The sequence below is a fragment of the Hypanus sabinus genome, chromosome 8 (genome assembly GCF_030144855.1).
Source record: "Hypanus sabinus isolate sHypSab1 chromosome 8, sHypSab1.hap1, whole genome shotgun sequence".
Lineage (NCBI taxonomy): Eukaryota > Metazoa > Chordata > Chondrichthyes > Myliobatiformes > Dasyatidae > Hypanus > Hypanus sabinus.
This window is the reverse complement of record NC_082713.1, coordinates 139,724,409-139,742,830: the sequence shown is the minus strand read 5'-3', so window position 1 is coordinate 139,742,830 and position 18,422 is coordinate 139,724,409. Positions and strand designations below refer to the sequence as shown.

At 40.7% G+C, this 18,422-nt stretch overlaps 1 protein-coding gene across 2 annotated transcripts in view; it reads left to right on the top strand.

Moving 5' to 3' along the window:
• Positions 1 to 18,422, top strand: part of LOC132398487 (peroxisome proliferator-activated receptor alpha-like) — a 67,200-nt gene that overhangs the window by 27,835 nt on the left and 20,943 nt on the right. For both annotated transcript variants that reach the window (XM_059978011.1, XM_059978010.1), the window contains exons 3-4: positions 3,646 to 3,806; positions 10,204 to 10,342. In XM_059978011.1, the coding sequence (XP_059833994.1) occupies positions 3,646 to 3,806; positions 10,204 to 10,342 (300 nt within the window). The remainder of the gene's footprint in view (positions 1 to 3,645; positions 3,807 to 10,203; positions 10,343 to 18,422) is intronic.

Sequence of the window (18,422 nt, the reverse complement as noted above, 5' to 3'; positions counted from 1 at the left end):
AAATAGAGAGGTAAATGTTGGTGTGCATTAGGACTTGGAGATTTTCTTGCTCAAGAAACAAAGTTACAACAAACAAGATGCTGGAACAGGGATTCCAGACTTAGGGTCTTTCCTGGTCACTAAAAGGCAAAGGAAACTCTGTAGTGACTGAGAGCAAAATTACTATTGTGACCACCAGAGCTTATGATTTGGATGAATCCAGTCGTACAACATGTTTGTACTTAATATGGGAGAAGAGTGGGCATTGTCATCTGTTGTTTAGCTTCAGGACATCTAAAAGAACAAGCTGCCTGACAGATCAAGAACCACCAAAATCAATAATCACAGGAAACTACAAACAGAATTCTAAGACATGGAGAATGTATTTTAGTGTGATAAAGTTTCTGCATTTTCTTGATTAATTCCATTGTACAATCTTGCCAAATTTAATTAGATGATAAAGATTGCTTGTTCATGTTGAAAGATCCAAAGAGAAGAAAGATGAACAAAGGCAGCCTTTCATTGGTAAGGAAGCATCACACACACAAGTCCCAGTGCCAACAGGCACTCTTTCCTTGATAGATCTCAAATGTATAACAGAAAACAATTAAATATTCACACCAATTCAATATCACAATATTTAAATGATCATTTATTTTCCTTCATCACAACCACAAAAGGCCAATTCTGTCTGACACTATCACATGTAATTCTATACTTTCCAGTTGGCAGAAAATACCCAGCATACAAGATTTTGTCCATTTCTATGGGTTCCTCTCATTTTAAAGTATAATTTTCAGGAATCAATCCTCCCATAAATACCAATCAATTCAATCTCTTTCTGCAAGATTTCTCTGTCATCCTAGGAATTGCTCTGTTATACTCTCACTACACACCAATCAAGCCCACTGTATTCTTTATTAGTAAGGGGACCAAAAGTATCTATACTACTTAGGTATAGTTTCACCTTTGCTCTATATAATTAATTATTCTTATTCTCTAACACCCATATAATAAAGGTTAATGAACCAAGTGTGTTAACAATTGCCTGCAGTGCAGGCATTGTAACTTTCTGTAGACACCAGATCTAACCAGTTCCCCTCAATTAACACTTTCCTCTGCCTGGCATAAGTCAACTTGACTCTTCCCATTTTCTCCAAATCAAAGGTGCAGCCTCGGTATTGGCCTCAGCTATGCCTGCATTTCTGTTGGCTACATGGAGATTCCATGTTCCCAACTTTTCCAGTACCACTCCCCAATTCTTTATCCACTACATCGATAAGTGAATTGTTGGTGTTTGCTGCACCTATGTAGAACTTTATTAACTTTGGTACTAATTTCTACCCCATCCATTTCTGACACTTCACTCCCTTTTTATGATCTCCCCGTCTTCGTCTCAAGAGGTAGACTATCCACTGACATCTACTACAAACCCAGTGACTCCAACAGTTACCTAGACTAACTCCTCTCAACCTGTCACTTGCAAGAATGCCATTCCTGTTCTCAATTACTCCATTTCTGCTGCACCTGCTTCAAGTTCAAGTTCATTGTCATTCATCCATGCACATGTATACAGCTAAACAAAACATCATTCCTGAGGGGCCAAGGTGCTAAACAGTACATATACAGTAGTCACACACAGCACATATGATTACAATCCAGCACAAACAGTAAAAAAAATATCAGCGCAAATCCCTGAGTGGCATGAGTTTCTAGATGAAAACTTCCTGTCGATGACATCTGTATTATCTTTTTTTCAGAAAACGGAAATTCCTTCCCTCCTCTTCCACTGTTTTTAATGGTGCCCTCAAGCACTTTTCTATTACCTGCAATTTTGTCCTTACACCATCTCCCCCGACAGAACAGGAACTGAGATTCCCTGGTCCTCATCTATAACCCCATCAATTTATGCATAAAGCACATCATTCTTTGCTACCTCCGCCTACTGCAACTTGATCCCCACAACAGCCACATCTATCTATTCAGCTTTTCATACTGGCTATCTCCCTCTATCTTTCAGTCCAAATGAAGGTTCTTAACCTAAAACCTCCTGCCGACTCTGACCCGACAAAGGAGTTCACAATTCTTTTTATGCCATGGACCCCTACCATTAGCCGAGGGATCCGTGGACCTCTACCATTAACCAAGGGGTCACTGGACCATAAATATTTACAGTCCAATACAGTACTCGAGAAGGAGGACACTGTTGGAAGTGCCATTTGTTAAATAAGATATCACGCCAACAGCCCTTGTCAAGTGAAATTAAAAGATTGCATGGAAGTATTCAAAGACGAGGAGAGGAGTTTTCATTGGTGCCTTAGACAATATTGATGTAACCAACGTCATTAAAACAGATTTTCTGTTTACTTTCATTTTGCTGTCTGCGGAAGCTTGCTTGAACAGATTGGCTGGCATATTTCTAAAACAAAACCAACCCTTTTCAAAACTTCAATTAACTACAAAGAACTTAGTTGTTTTCTGAAATCATAAAAAGTGATGTATATATACAAGGAGTAATTGGCCTAAGGAAGGAGGAGTCAATTTTAGAAACCTAGCACATTCATTTTTAAACATAGTCCCTTCCTACATTTACACACTTAATCCAGCGGTCGTGGAGCATTCGGATCTTGGACCTCCAGAAAGTGTCCACAGGTAGGTGATTGATAAGTTAGTGGCCTAAGATAGAAGGAGATGAGTTATACAGCTCTCATTGCATGCACATGCAGGTCAACTCTTTGAGTGATTATGTAGAATATTTGAAGTTAATAACTCATCTCCTTTTACCTTAGGCCACAAACTTATCAATCACCCCTGCTGTGGACACTTTCTGGAGGTTCAAGATCCGTATGCTCCATGACTGCTGGATTAAGTGTGTAAATGTAGGAAGGGACTATGTTGAAAAATAAATGTGCTAGGTTTTCTAACATTGACTCCTTTTACTACCTTAGGCCACAAACTTATCAATCACCCCTCATACATCCTCCTACCTCTGGATCTCTGGCATTTCATTATTATTTATTTGAAAGTTATCATGCAGAGAAATAGTGTTTTCTGTGTTTTTTTTTATCTTTTCATACACAGGCTGACAGTCTCAACAAAATTGGAGAGTGATATTGAAAAGTTTTCTGTTTTTAACTGGACTTTTTGCAGAATCATGCTAAGATTCCCTGAGCAAAGCAAAATGCAAAATCTTTAAAAGAGAGGATGATGTGGTGGAAAGTAATATCACATCTAAAAGAAAACTACTGCTGTCTTTTTCATTCTATCTCATTATTCTTCCCCTCCATCACCAGATTTCTAAATGCTCCATGAACGCAAGGTCACTACCTCACTCTTCTTCTTTAGCACTATTTATTTATTTTCTATTGTAACTGTTAGTTATGCCTGCACTGCTGCTGCAAAACAGCAAATTTTGCGTCATATGTCATTGACAATAAACCTAATTCTAAATCTGATTATACTTGATTCAGCTATGCATTGTGAATGATTGTCAACTATCAAAAAGCACAATGTGGATTATAGTATTTTGTATTAGTTTAATTTGGTTTTGATTTCCTGGACTATCATTCTGTTTAATTTAAAGCACCACTGGTAGGAGTGTAAAAATAACTAAGTTATTTATTTCAACAAGTCTAAATGTTTACTTTTTTCTCCATCTGCACGCAGATTCTCTTTCTCCAGCTTCTAGTCCATCATCAGTAACCTTACCTGTTACTTCATTAACCCAAGATGAAGCTTCCACCTCTGGGCTCTGCATAGAATGTCGAGTGTGTGGAGACAAGGCTTCTGGCTTTCATTATGGTGTCCATGCCTGTGAGGGCTGTAAGGTTTGTGGGTTATCTCAGTGCTATTTATTGAAGATCTGTAAGGCTTTTTATTGATTTTGTTAAAGTGATATGAGAATTTATTTTCATCAATGGCCTCTCTAGGTTTTTATTGCTTTGTACTCAATTCTGACAGCAACATTTATTATTTGTTTTGTACTCATTAATAATACATCATCTATTATGAAAATGTAAGTTTAACAATTTTAACAGTTTCTACGGAAAATATCTGAATGTATTTTTGAGGTCTGCATATTTCTGAATAATTAGTTTGATTATTAGCTTAGTCTAGATGATATAATATTGTTATTTTCAATGCAGTGCCATCTAGTATACATAACTGAAGACACCCCACCTTGCTTGTAGTTGCAAAATCTCAAACCCCAATCATGAAGTCCTAAATTTTCATTCTGCAAGATCAGATACAGAGCTGTTCCCCAAGACACCATCCCCACTGTTGATCATCTTGTATTAATTTCCCACCCATCTATCTGGTCAACAATAACTCAACCTAATCCCTACCTTCCCTGGTCATAATGACTTTTTTATTCCAATAGTAGGAGGCACCTTCTGAGTTGAACCACAATTCCATTTACTATCGAATATCATGGCAATGCACCCATAACCTGAAGAGTTGCAAGCTTATTTTTATTCTGAGTGCCAATATGATACCATTCTCCTTTATCCAGGCACCCAAATTCTAACATATATGACTTGAGATAGACTTTCAAATAGTGAGTGCTTATAACAGGTTTTTATTATATTGTTGTAGGTTGAATCTGTGGTGAGGAAGGCAAATGTGATGTTAGCATTCATTTCAGATGGACTAGACTATAAAAGCAAGTTTGTAATGTTAAGGCTCTATAAAGCATTGGTAAGGCCTCACTTGGAGTGCTGTGAACCATTTTGGGTGCCTTATCTCAGAAAGGATGTGCTGAAACTGGAGAGGATTCAAAGGAGGTTCACAAAAATAATTCTAGGATTGAATGACTTGTCATATGAAGAATGTTTAATGGCTCTGGACACTGGAATTCAGAAGAATGAGAGATGACCTAATTGAAACCTATCAAATGGTGAAAGGCCTTGATAGAGTGAATGTGGAGAGGGTGGTTCCTACAGTGGGAGAATCTAAGACCAGAGGACACAGCCTCAGAATAGAGGAGCATTCTTTTAAAATAGAGATGAGGAGGAATTTCTTTAGCCAGAGAGTGGTGGATCTGGAATTCTTTGGCACAGGCAGCTGTGGAGGCCAAGTCTTTATGTATATTTAAGGCAGAGGTTGATAGATTTTTGACTGGTCAGGGTATGGAGGGATATTGGTGGAAGGCAGGAGATTGGAGCTAAGAGGAAAAAAGAGCCATGATGAAATGACAGAGCAGACTTAATGGGTTAGGTGGCCTAATTCTGTTCCTAAATCTTATGGTCTTATAGCCTAAGTTACATATGTCCTCGACCCATTTCTGGCTCTTGTTTCTCCAAGTTTTATTGAACGTGACTTTTATTTTCAAATTTATATTTTTTTTATCATAAGAAAAATAGTGTAATGGTCAAAAAGGTTGATTCCTGAGATTTTAGGGTTGATTTCAGAACCTATCAGATGTAACAAAAGAATACACAATATCTGAATAGTAATAATAGTATGCCTAGTGAGAGAACATCTAAGTACACAAGTATTAGGTGTTGACTTCTATGTACTGTGCATCATGAATGAGAATTAATTAAAATGAGTTAGCAGTTAATGTTTGCTGTCTGAAGTACTGGATCGATGGGAAGTAAAATTGTTTGTCATAAGATGTTGAAAGCCCATATTTTCCTGCAGGTATAGGAGTGTTAGTCACCCTGTTAACTGAGTGAGTTATAGCTTCACTGAGTATTGCTAGCTGTTTACAGTTGAGCCTGAGAGCTTCTAACTAAATTCATGTTTCTATATTACTCACCTGGGAGAAAGCATATCCCAAAAAATAATCCAAAAAAAATTTACAACTGGCTTTAAAATTCCTTCAACATCCACTGTTCCCTGGTCATTATGAAAAAAGCAGGATCCCACCCCTCCCCCAGTTTCACCCTCTGACCTGTGGTCTTTTAAATTCCAAACAAAACGAGATATGTTCTTTCCTGGGATATCACTCAGAGGCATTTTCCTTAGAGGCCTCTTGCCAATCAGTGACGGAAATGTGCTAAAATATCTCAGCAGAACCTGGGCTGCTGGAAGGAATGATGCTCAGGGCAGAAACAGCAGCTCCAACTGGTAATCTAAGATGGAGTTGTTTTAGTCTTTTAATGATCCAACATAGATTTCAGTTTGGAAACATGTGTATATTGAGTTCATCTTGCAAACAGCACTACTCTATATGAAAATCAGATTAATGAATACATGCCATCGCTGGGCTGTGAATACCTGATTTATAGCACCCCTACCTAATAATGAGCTTCCATAATATTAAACTCAAATGTCCAATATACATGCAGTACATACGTTTGTTCCTATGAATGGCCAAATTAGTCTTTTCACTTCTTCAAAACTATTTTTGCAATGAGTATAGGTCATTCTGAGAGGTGAGGGTAAGCGTGGATGAGCTCCTGCAAAGGAATTTTAAGGAGCTAGGTATAAAGTTATAAAACAAGATTTACAGGTTTTAATCTCAGGATTTCTACCTGTATTATGTGCTAATAGGGTGAGGAATGTATACCAAGTGGCTAAGGAGCTGATGTAGGAGGGAGGACTTCAGATTTAAGGATCATGGACTCTCTTCCAGGGCAGGAGGTATCTGTACAAACAGGATGTTTTGTATCTGAACTGGAGAGGAACCAGAAACCTCTCTGGGAGGTTTGCCTGTGCTAGTTGGGAGGGCTTAAACTAGAGTGGCAGGGAGATGGCAACTAGAGAAACAGGGCAGTAAGTTATGCCAAGTATGACTGAAAGGAAACACAGCAATAGGAACACAGTTAATTAACATACTGGGATTGAAGGGTTGAAATTGTTCATTTCAATACTATGGCTATTGTGGATTAGGAGGATGAACCTAGAGCCTGGGTCAGTACATGGAATTTTGATATTGTTGCTTTTACAGAGACCTGGTTGCTGAGCGACAGGAATGGCAGTTCAACGTTCCCGAGTTTCATTGTTTTAGAGAGGATGGTGGAGGGGTTACACTATGGATAAGGGAGAATATTACAGAGGTACCCAAAGAGAACACACAGGGGAGATCAACCACAGAGGCATTTTGGGAGAGCTTCAAAATAAGGAAGCTAGAATTTTGATTATGATTATGCTTTAGGTACCCCCCAATAGCCACAGAGTTGGAGGAACAGATGTGCAGACAGATTATGGAAAGATATGTCATAGTGGGGGATTTTAACTTCCCCAGTTTTGATTGGAGCATCCTTAATACAGTGTGTTAATAATAATTAATATGCTTAGATAGGGACAGGAATTCTTCAGACCATTCAAGAGGGATTCTTGAAGCAGTATGTGGAGAGTCCAAGTAGAGAAGAAAACATGGGAAATGAGTCTGGCTTGGTGACAGGCCTGAGGCGGGGGGTGGGGGGGGAATCATTTTGGTAATAATGACCACTGCTTGTTAAGTTTTTAAGTTAATTATGGTTTAAGATAAAATCAGACCTTATGAATTCTATTAAATGGGGAGAAGACAAATTAGAACACAATAAGGCAGGATCAAGGGGTGTTGAAGGGGTGTTGATTAGGAGCAAAGGTTGTTGGACAAGTCCACAACTAACATGTGGGTGTTGGTTGAAGACCAGGATTGCCATGTTTCAGTAAGGACGGCAATGATAAGGGAATCTTTGATGATACAAGAGGTCCTAAATTTAGTTAGGAAGTGAAAAGTAGCTTGTGTAAGGTTTAAAAAGCTGAAATCAAACTGGGCCCTTCTGGAATATAAAGATAGCAGAAAAGTGCTCAAGCAGGTGATTAAGAAGACCAAAGGAGGCCATGAAATGTCCTTGGCAAGTAGGGTTTTATTAAGAAAATGAGGAAGGCGTATGTCTACTCAAAGATAAAAGGGGGAGTTTGTGCTTGGAGTACAAACAAGTAGCTAAGGTATTAAAAGAGTACTTTATGTTGGATTTGGAGGATAGTGAAAGCAGAGTAGGGAATGCTAATATGCCAGGACATATTAAGATGAAAGAGAAAGTAGTGCTGGGTCTTGAAATACATTATGATAGATAAGTCCCCAGGACCTGGTAACATGCACTCAGTGGTCACTTTATTAGGTACCTCCTATACCTAATCAAGTGGGTACTGAGTGTACCTTCTTCAAGGTTTGAAGAACCCATCTACTTCAAGGTTTGATCTATTATCTACTATCAAGCCTATCTACTTCAAGCTTTGATGTGTTGTGCATTCAGAGATGCTCTTCTGCACACCACTGTTGTAACAAGTGGTTATTTGAGTTACTGTCAACTTGAATCAGTCTGGTCATTTTCCTCTGAGCTCTCTCATTAGCAAGGAGTTTTCACCTACAGAACTGTTTCTCACTGGATGATTTTTGTTTCTCGCACCATTTTTTGTAATCTCTAGAAACTGTTGTGCATGAAAATCCCAAGAGATCAGCAAATTCTGAGATACTCAAATTACCCCATCTGGCAACAATGATCATTCCATAGTCAAAGTCACATAGATCACATTTCTTCCCATTTTGATGTTTGGTCTGAATAACAACTTAACCTCTTGACCATGTCCCCGCGCTTTTGTATGTGGAGTTGCTGCCTCATGATTGACTGATTAGATATTTGCATTAAAGAGCAAGTATACAGGTATGCTTCCTGTAAACTGGCTTCCCCTCTATGGACTCTGTCTACAGGTAGCATTATCAAAGATCCACCCATCCCAGACATTCTTTCTCCCCTCTCCCATCTGGCAGCTTAAAAGCACGTACGATCAGGCTTAATAATAGTTTCTATCCCACTATTAATAGATTCTTGAATGGACATTTTTCATGATAAGTTGGACTCTTGGCCTCAAAATCTATCTTACGATTTTTGCACTTTATCGTTTACCTGCATTTCACTTTTTCAGTCGCTTTTGCACTTTATTCTGCATTGTTATTGTTTTACTTTATTCTAGCTCAATGCACTGTGTATTGTACAAATGGTGTGCAAGACAAATTTTTCACTGTATCTTGGTATATGTGACAATAATAAACCATTTCCAATTATGGTAGATCCAGTAGCATTGAGGTTCAGATCATAATTCACTGAAGGTAGCTATGCAAGTGGACATGGTGGCAAGGAAAACATATGGCAATGCTTAGGAGTGAGAGGAAGCCATATGCCAAGGGTGCTGAGTATAAGAGTAAGCAAGTCATGCTGCAGCTATATAAAACTTTAGTCAGTTCACCCTTGAAGTATAGTGTGCAATCATTGTTTCCCCATGATAGGAAGGATGTGAAGAGGATGCACAAGAGATTTGCCAGGCTGCTGCCTGGATTAGAGTGTATGAACTATAAGTAAAGGTAGGGTAAACTTGAGATGCATTGAAGACTGAAGGGAGATATGATAGAGGATTTTAAAATTATGAAAGGCATAGGTAGGGTGGACAGTCGAGAGTCTTTTTCCCCCAAGGTAGAAATGTCAGACACCAGAAGGCATTGTTTTAAGATTAGAGGGAAGAATGCTTTTTCGCAGAGGGTGGTAGTTGCCTGGATTGGGTTACCAGGGTTGTAGTGGAATCAGGTGGTTTGCTGGAACTTACGAGGCTTTTAGATAGATACATAAACATGAAGGGAATGGAGAGATAGGGATGAAACGTGGGAGGAGGACATCTAATATAAATTGGCATCAAGACTGGCACATCATGGGCTGAATGGCACGTCTGTTGCCATACTGTTCTATGTAAATTAATCTTAAGTGCTTCTGATGCCATTTGTCACAATATTGCAGAAGACTGGTTACTATCTCGAATGATTTTTTGTGATTTATTTTTAAACTTGCACAGAAATTCGGGTTATAGACATAGGTTAAAATGAAACCCATTCATTAACGGGAAGTACTTTGCTCAAATGAGTACAAAAATGCTGTTATTGCATTGTCAAAATTGCTAATCATGGTATCAGTAAACACTATTTTCTTGAATTAACTCAATTAACCAAATCATTTTAGATTATGGCTTCAATTCTAGTTGAAATCATTGCTATAAAGTGTCAAGTTTAAAGCTCCTGTTACCTATTGTTTTCAGAATATGTGGTTACAATGTAGATTGAATGAAAATAGTAAGGATCAGAGAAGTACTTCAGACAAGGGACCAGATTAGCAAGTCAGTATTTTTCTCTGAATGTTATTTGAAAAGATCATAAGCAATTATTAAATACTACTGTTCAGATAATTTATTCACCTAAAATCAGGCTGCATCATAATTGCCACTTTGACTTTAATTTTACAGGGATTTTTTCGGCGAACAATACGATTGAAACTCGATTATGATCAGTGTGAGCGCAATTGTAAGATTCAAAAAAAGAACCGGAACAAGTGCCAGTGCTGTCGTTTTCAGAAGTGCCTTTCTGTTGGAATGTCACATAATGGTATGTGAAGGTGGCTTTCTAAACTTCGAGACAAAATCAAAACAGTGCTTGACACTGATTAAGAGGTGCCAAAGTTAGTTCGTTCTGGATTAATACATCTTTCTTTCCCATTGGCATATTCATGTTGTGACCCATATTGCACACAACACATCCTACTTTTGTTGTATTATCTAGACAGTGTATAGTGGATAAAAATAGTGGCTGCAGTTGGTCAGCAGTTGCTAGGAGCTGCACTTTGGAGAGGAGAAAAAAAATAGCTGAGACAACGCTAAGGAGAAAGAAGAAAGGCATGTTTTGTTTTTAATAGTGACCTAATAGAGGAAAGTTAGTCAGGTCTCTGGCACTGAGTCTGTATTTTCTCTCCATTTAGAAAATAGTCTATCCTTTCATTTATTCTACCAAAGTGCATGACCATAGACTTCCCAACTCTGTATTCCATCTGCCACTTCTTTGCCCATTCTCCTAATCTATCAAAGTTCCTTCTGTAGCCTCTCAACTTCCTCAAAATGACTTGCCCCTCCACCTACCTTCATATCATCTGCATACTTTGTAACTAAGCCATCAATTCAGTCTTCCAAATCATTGATTTGGAATGACATAGGTAGGAAGAGTACCAATAAGTAGGTACCAATGACATAGGTAGGAAGAGTGATGAGGTTCTGCAAAGTGGGTTGAGGGAGCTAGGTATTAAGTTAAAGAGCAGGACTTCCAGTGTTATGATCTTAGGATCACTACCTGTACCACATGTTGGTGTTCTCCATCTTCCGCTAGTGCTCCCCTCCCCCTTTCTTTCTTCCAAGGCCTTCCATCCTATGATACTCCCCCTTCTCCAGCCTTGTATTCCTTTTGCCAATCAACTTTCCAGCTCTTAGCTTCATCCCTCCCCCTCCTGTCTTCTCCTATCATTTTGGGTCTCCCCCTCCCACTTCCAAATCTCTTACTATCTCTTTTTCCCGTTAGTCCTGACAAAGAGTCTCGACCTGAAACATCAACTGTACTTCCTCCTGTAGATGCTGCCTGGCCTGCTGCGTTCCACCAGCATTTTGTGTGTGGTGCGAGAATAGAAGGCATTGAGCTCATCTGGAAGTAATGCCTGTTGTTGCCTATGTCACCTGATTTAACTTTAAATGAGGTGATAGTATTCAAGAATACTTTGTTGATTCAAGTTTAGTCTGGAATTGCCATCGCCCATGAGATGACTTTTTGGAAACTGTACCTGGACCTCTTGTAACTTTCTTGGTCACCAAATCATAGTCAGGGTCCTCAGTCAGGCTTGATCAGGCCCTAATCAGGTTGTGGATTTCATGGTTCTTCCATGGGTTCTTGTTGGGGAAGACTCCAAATGATTTTATGGAGTCACACTCATCTACAATTGTTTTACAGTTGCATTGTCTGTGACAACCATGGTGTAATCATTCAGACCCATAGATGAGTCCTTGAACATGGCTCAGTCCATTGACTTGAAGCAATCCCATAACACTCCTGCAACCGCTTTGTTGTTGTCCTAATCCCTGGAGCTTTGTTCTTTAGCCCCTGCCTGTATGTAGGTAGCAGAAGGACAGCCAAGTGATCAGATTTACCAGAATGCGATCTGGGCATAGAAAAGTAGGCATTCCTTATCTTAGTGTAATAGTGGTCTACAAGAAGGGTCAGAGCCGTCTCTACTTTCTGAGGAGACTGAGGTCCTTTAACATGTTAAGTGTGTAGTAGAGAAAGGTGAGGCGGAACAAGTGATAAGGAGGACATATGTACAGAGGGATGGTCTGACGGAACATGGAGTTAAATTTGCAGAAAGAATAAGTAAATTTAGGAAGGACAACAAAATTCTAGGGGCGTATAGCCCGATGGGAGTTCGGGGAGCTGGGTTAAGCACAATAGGCAGCGATTCAAACAGAGAGAGGAGAAATGGGCTAAAAATTCTATATCTGAATGCAGGAAGTGTCAGAAATAACGCGGAAGAGCTTGAAGCTCAGGTGCGAGTGGGTAACTATGATGTTGTTGGGTTAACGGAGACATGGCTGCAGGGAGATCAGACCTGGGAAATGAATGTACAAGGGTATATGTGCTATCGTTGGGACAGCAATGTGTGCAGAGGGGGTGGGGTGGCCCTGTTGGTGAGAAATGAGATTCAGTCCTTTGCAAGGGGGGGGGCATAGGATCAGGAGAAGTAGAGTCTGTGTGGATAGAACTGAGGAACAGTAAGGGCAAAAGGACCCTAATGGGTGTTGTCTACAGGCCACCAAACAGTAGCATGGATATTGGGTGCAAGTTGAATAGGGAGTTAACATTGGCATGTGGCAAAGGTAATGTCACAGTAGTTATGGGGGGATTTTAACATGCAGGTGAACTGGGATAATCAGGTTGGTGCTGGACCCCAGGATAGGGAGTTTGTAAAGTGCCTACGGGATGCATTCTTGGAACAGCTTGTACGAGAACCGACCAGGGACAAGGCTATTCTGGATTTAGTGTTATGTAATGAACAGGATTTGATAAGCGATCTTGAAGTAAAGGAGCCATTAGGAGGTAGTGATCATAATATGATAAGTTTTTATCTGCAATTTGAGAAGGATAAGGGCAGCTTGGACGTGTCAGTGTTGCAGTTGAACAGGGGAAACTATGGAGCCATGAGGGAGGAGCTGGCCAAAGTGACTGGACGGATAGCCTAGCAGAAAAGACAGTGGAACAGCAATGGCAGGTATTCTTGGGAATAATGCACAAGGTGCAAAATCAGTTCATCCCCCAGAGAAGGAAGGATTCAAAGAGGGGAAAGGGGCCACGGTGGTTGACAAAGGAAGTCAGAGATTGCATAGCATTAAAAAAAAAGGAAGTATGACAGAGCTAAGGTGAGTGGGAGGACAGATGATTGGGAAGTTTTTAAGGAACAACAGAACTTAACTAAAAAGGCAATACGGGGAGAAAGAATGAGGTATGAACACAAGCTAGCCAGGAATATAAAGGAGGATAGCAAAAGCTTTTTTAGGTATGTGAAGAGAAAGAAGATAGTTAAGAGCAATGTTGGGCCCTTGAAGAATGAATTGGGTGAAATTCTTATGGGAAACAGAGAAATGGCAAGAATTTAGTAAGTACTTTAGATCTGTCTTCACTAAGGAAGACACAAGCAATCTCCCAGATGTATGGATGGGCCAAGGACATGGTAACAGAGGAAATGAAACAGATTGACATTAGGAAGGAAACGGTGATGAGTAGACTGATGGGACTGAAGGCTGACAAATCCCCAGGTCCAGATGGCCAGCATCCTAGGATACTAAAGGAGGTTGCCCTGGAAATTGTGGATGCATTGGTAATCATTTTCCAATGTTCCTTAGATTCAGGATCAGTTCCTGAGGATTGGAGAATGGCTAATATTATCCCACTTTTTAAGAAAGGAGGGAGGGAGAAAACAGAGAACTATCGACCTGTCAACCTGACACCAGTGGTGGGGAAGATGTTAGAGTCCATTATTAAGGATGAAATAGTGGCATATCTAGATAGCCCTGATAGGATTGGGCCAAGCCAGCATGGATTTACCAAGGGTAAGTCATGCTTAACTAATCTTCTGGAGTTTTTCGAGGATGTAACCAGGAAGTTAGACAGGGGAGATTCAGTGGATGTAGTTTACCTCGATTTTCAGAAGGCATTTGATTAGGTCCCACATAGGAGATTGGTGGGTAACATCAAAGCTCATGGCATTGGGGGAAGACATTGACATGGATAGAAAACTGGTTGGCAGATAGAAAGCAAAGGGTAGCAGTGAATGGGTGTTTCTTGGAATGGCTGGTGGTGACTAGTGGGGTGCCACAGGGCTCAGTATTGGGACCACAGCTGTTTACGATTTACGTCAACGATTTAGATGAAGGCATTGGGAATAACATCAGCAAATTTGCTGATGATACTAAGCTGGGTGGCAGTGTGACATGTGATGAGGATGTTAGGAGAATTCAGGGTGACTTGGATAGGCTGGGTAAGTGGGCAGATACGTGACAGATGATGTTTAATGTGAATAAGTGTGAGGTTATCTGCTTTGGGAGTAAGAACAGGAAGGCAGATTATTATCTGAACGGTGTAGAGTTAGGTAAGGGAGAAATACAAAGAGATCTAGGAGTCATTGTTCATCAGTCACTGAAGGTGAATGAGCAAGTGCAGCAGGCGGTGAAGAAGGCTAATGGAATGTTGGCCATTATTACAAAGGGAATTGTGTACAAGAGCAAGGAAATCCTCTTGCATTTGTACAGAGCCCTGGTGAGACCACATCTGGAGTATTGTGTACAGTTTTGGTCTCCAGGGTTAAGGAAGGACATCCTGACTGTAGAGGAAGTGCAGCGTAGATTCACGAGGTTAATTCCTGGGATGTCTGGACTGTCTTACACAGAGAGGTTTGAGAGACTGGGCTTGTACACGCTGGAATTAAGGAGATTGACAGGAGATCTGATTGAAACATATAAGATTATTAAGGGATTGGACAAGATAGAGGCAGGAAATATGTTCCAGATGCTGGAAGAGTCCAGTACCAGAGGGCATGGTTTGAGAATAAGGGGTCGGTCATTTAGGACAGAGTTAAGGAAAAACAACTTTTCCCAGAGAGTTGTGGGGGTCTGGAATGCACTGCCTCGGAAGGTAGTGGAGACTAATTCTCTGGATGCTTTCAAGAAGGAGCTAGATAGGTATCTTATGGATAGGGGAATCAAGGAATTTGGGGACAAGGCAGGAACCGGGTATTGATAGTAGATGATCAGCCATGATCTCAAAATGGCGGTGCAGGCTCGAGGGGCCGAATGGTCTACTTCTGCACCTATTGTCTATTGTCTATCTGCCGGACGATGCTGAGGATGTTCTACAAGTCTGTGGTGGCCAGTGCTATCATGTTTGCTGTTGTGTGCTGGGGCAGCAGGCTGAGGGTAGCAGACACCAACAGAATCAACAAACTCATTCATAAGGCCAATGATGTTGTGGGGGTGGAACTGGACTCTCTGACAGTGGTGTCTGAAAAGAAGATGCTGTCCCAAGTTGCATGCCATCATGGACAATGTCTCCCATTCACTCCATAATGTACTGGTTAGGCACAGGAGTACGTTCAGCCAGAGACTCATTCCACTGAGATGCAACACTAAGCGTCATAGGAAGTCATTCCTGCTTGTAGCCATCAAACTTTACAACTCCTCCCTCGGAGTGTCAGACACCCTGAGCCAATATGCTGGTCCTGGACTTATTTCCACTTGGAATAAATTACTTATTATTATTTAATTATTTATTGTTTTATATTGCTATATTTCTACATTATTCTTGGTTGGTGCGACTGTAACGAAACCTAATTTCCCTCGAGATCAGTAAAGCATGTCTGTCCGTCTGGTCTGTTGAGACTTCTGGTGCTTCAGGTTCTGATGTTGCTCAGTCATTTAGTCAGGTCTGACTCTTTGTGACCTCATGGACCATAGGGTTTTCATGGCAAGATATGGAAGTAGATTGCCAGGTCTTTCTTCTGTGCAGATACTGCTGCTGCCCAGGTTGGGACCCGGCTGGGTTTACTCTGGACCATGTGCCTTGAAGTCCAATGCTGATGCCACTACACCACCAGCCAGCCCAACAGGTTCTATTGCTGATGGTAATTGGGCAGGGTTTTTTTCGAACAAGCCAGATTGAAGTCCCTGACTATGATTTGAAATGCATCAGGGGGAATGAACTTTTTTTGTTTGGAGACTGCATTATGCAGTATCTCAAGAACTTGATTATAATTAGCTGCAGGTGGTATGTAAACTGCAGTCTGGATTGTGGAGGCAAATCCCCGAGGTAAATAGAATGGATGGCATTTGACTGTTAGGTGTTCAATGTCAGTGAGTTCAATGAGTTCGACAAAACTGCCACATCGGAGCACCACTGATAGTTTATAAATGGTAAAGAGACTTGAGAGGGCTGTCGACTCAGCCAGCTCCATTATGGTCACAAGCATCCACCACTGAGGACATCTTCAAAAGGCAGTGCCTCAAGAAGGTGACATTAATCATTAAGCATCCTCACATTCTGGGACATGCCCTCTTCTTATTACTAACATCAGAGAGAAGGTACCGAAGCCAGAAGATCCAAACTCAATGTTTTAGGAACAGGTTCTTTTCCTCTTCTATCAGATTTCTGAAAAGTCTGTGAACCACTTTATATTGCTTTACTAGTCCTCTTTTGCATGATTCATAAGACCATAAGATATAAGAGCAGAATTAGGCCTTTTGGTCCATCATGTCTGCTCCGCCATTTCATCGTGGCTGATCCAATTTTCCTCTCAACCCCAATCTCTGACTTCTCCCACATCCCTTCATGCCCTGACCAATGAAGAATCTATCAGCCTCTGCCTTAAATATACATAAAGGCTTGGCCTCCAAAGAATTCCACAGATTCACCATTTTCTGGTTAAATAAATTCTTCCTCATCTCTGTTCTAAAAGGACAACCCACTATTCCGAGGCTGTGTCCTCTGGCCTTTGATTCTCCCACCATCAGAAACATCCTCTTTGCATTTACTGTGTCCAGGTCTTTCCCCATTTGATAGGTTTCAATGAGATCAGCCCTCATTCTTCTGAATTCTAGTGAATACAGACCCAGAGCCATCAAACACTTCATATGACAAGCCATTCAATTTTCATGAATCTTCTTTTAACTCTCTCCAGTGTCAGCATATCCTTTCAAAGGTAAAGAGCTCAAACTTGCTCACAATACTCCAAGTGAGGCTTCACCAGTGCTTTATAAGTCTGTAACATTACATCCTTGCTTTTATATTCAAGTCGTCTTGAAATGAATTGTTACGTGTCCACAGTTTTGTTTTCCTGGGAGTCCACAGTTTCGTTCAATGTGAGCATCATGTGTCCCCAGTTTCATTTTACTTTGAGTCCACAGTTTCGTTTCTGTGAGCTTTACCTTATGACATTGCCGACGGTATAAAAGAAATGTGGTCAAAGTGTTGAGAAGGAGTCGAAGGAAAGAGATAGAAGGTGAAGATCGCAGGCTTTAAGCTATCTGGGACCAGCTCACGATCGAGAAGGGTGAAGTCTAATGCTTACCCAAACTCAAAGGATTGGGTTAATCTGCGGCACACTGTGCATTGCAGAGACGTGTCTGTTATTCGTGTGATCCATGGGTGTGGATTTCATGACAGTCACTTTGTGAAATGGCTCTTCGTGGATTTTGGGTGTGGATTTCATGACAGTCACTTTGTGAAATAGCTCTTCGTGGATTTCGGATCTTCGGTAACTGTTTCTTCATTTGCTAGCCGTGGAATCTTTGGAATTTGTTGTGATTGCCTCATCACTGCACTGTGAATCCACAAGTCTCTCCTCTCGTCTATTTCATGAATTACTGGGACTCTCTGAACTGCCACTTTAAAACTGTAGTTGAGTAAGATTTGTTAAGAACGGGTTCTATGTTTGACTGTTTAGGAGCCATAGATGCATAACACTGTTGACTTATGTTTAAGAAAGTAGTTTATTTAATTTTCTATATTTTACATAGAAACATAGAAAATAGGTGCAGGAGTAGGCCATTCGGCCCTTCGAGCCTGCACAACCATTCAGTATGATCATGGCTGATCATCCAACTCAGAACCCTGTACCTGCTTTCTCTCCATACCCCCTGATCCCTTTAGCCACAAAGGCCATATCTAACTTCCTTTTAAATATAGCCAATAAACCGGCCTCTACTGTTTCCTGTGGCAGAGAATTCCACAGATTCACCACTCCCTGTGTGAAGAAGTTTTTCCTCATCTCAGTCCTAAAAGTCCTTCCCCTTTGTCCTCGTTCTGGACTTCACCAACATCGGAAACAATCTTCCTGCATCTCGCCTGTCCAATCCCTTTAGAATTTTATACATTTCAATCAGATCCCCCCTCAATCTTCTAAATTCCAGTGAGCACAAGCCCAGGCGATCCAGTCTTTCTTCATATGAAAGTCCTGCCATCCCAGGAATCAATCTGGTGAACCTTCTCTGTACTCCCTCTATGGTAAGAATGTCTTTCCTCAGATTAGGGGACCAAAACTGCACACAATATTCTAGTTGCGGTCTCACAAAGGCCTTGTACAACTGCAGTAGAACCTCGCTGCTCC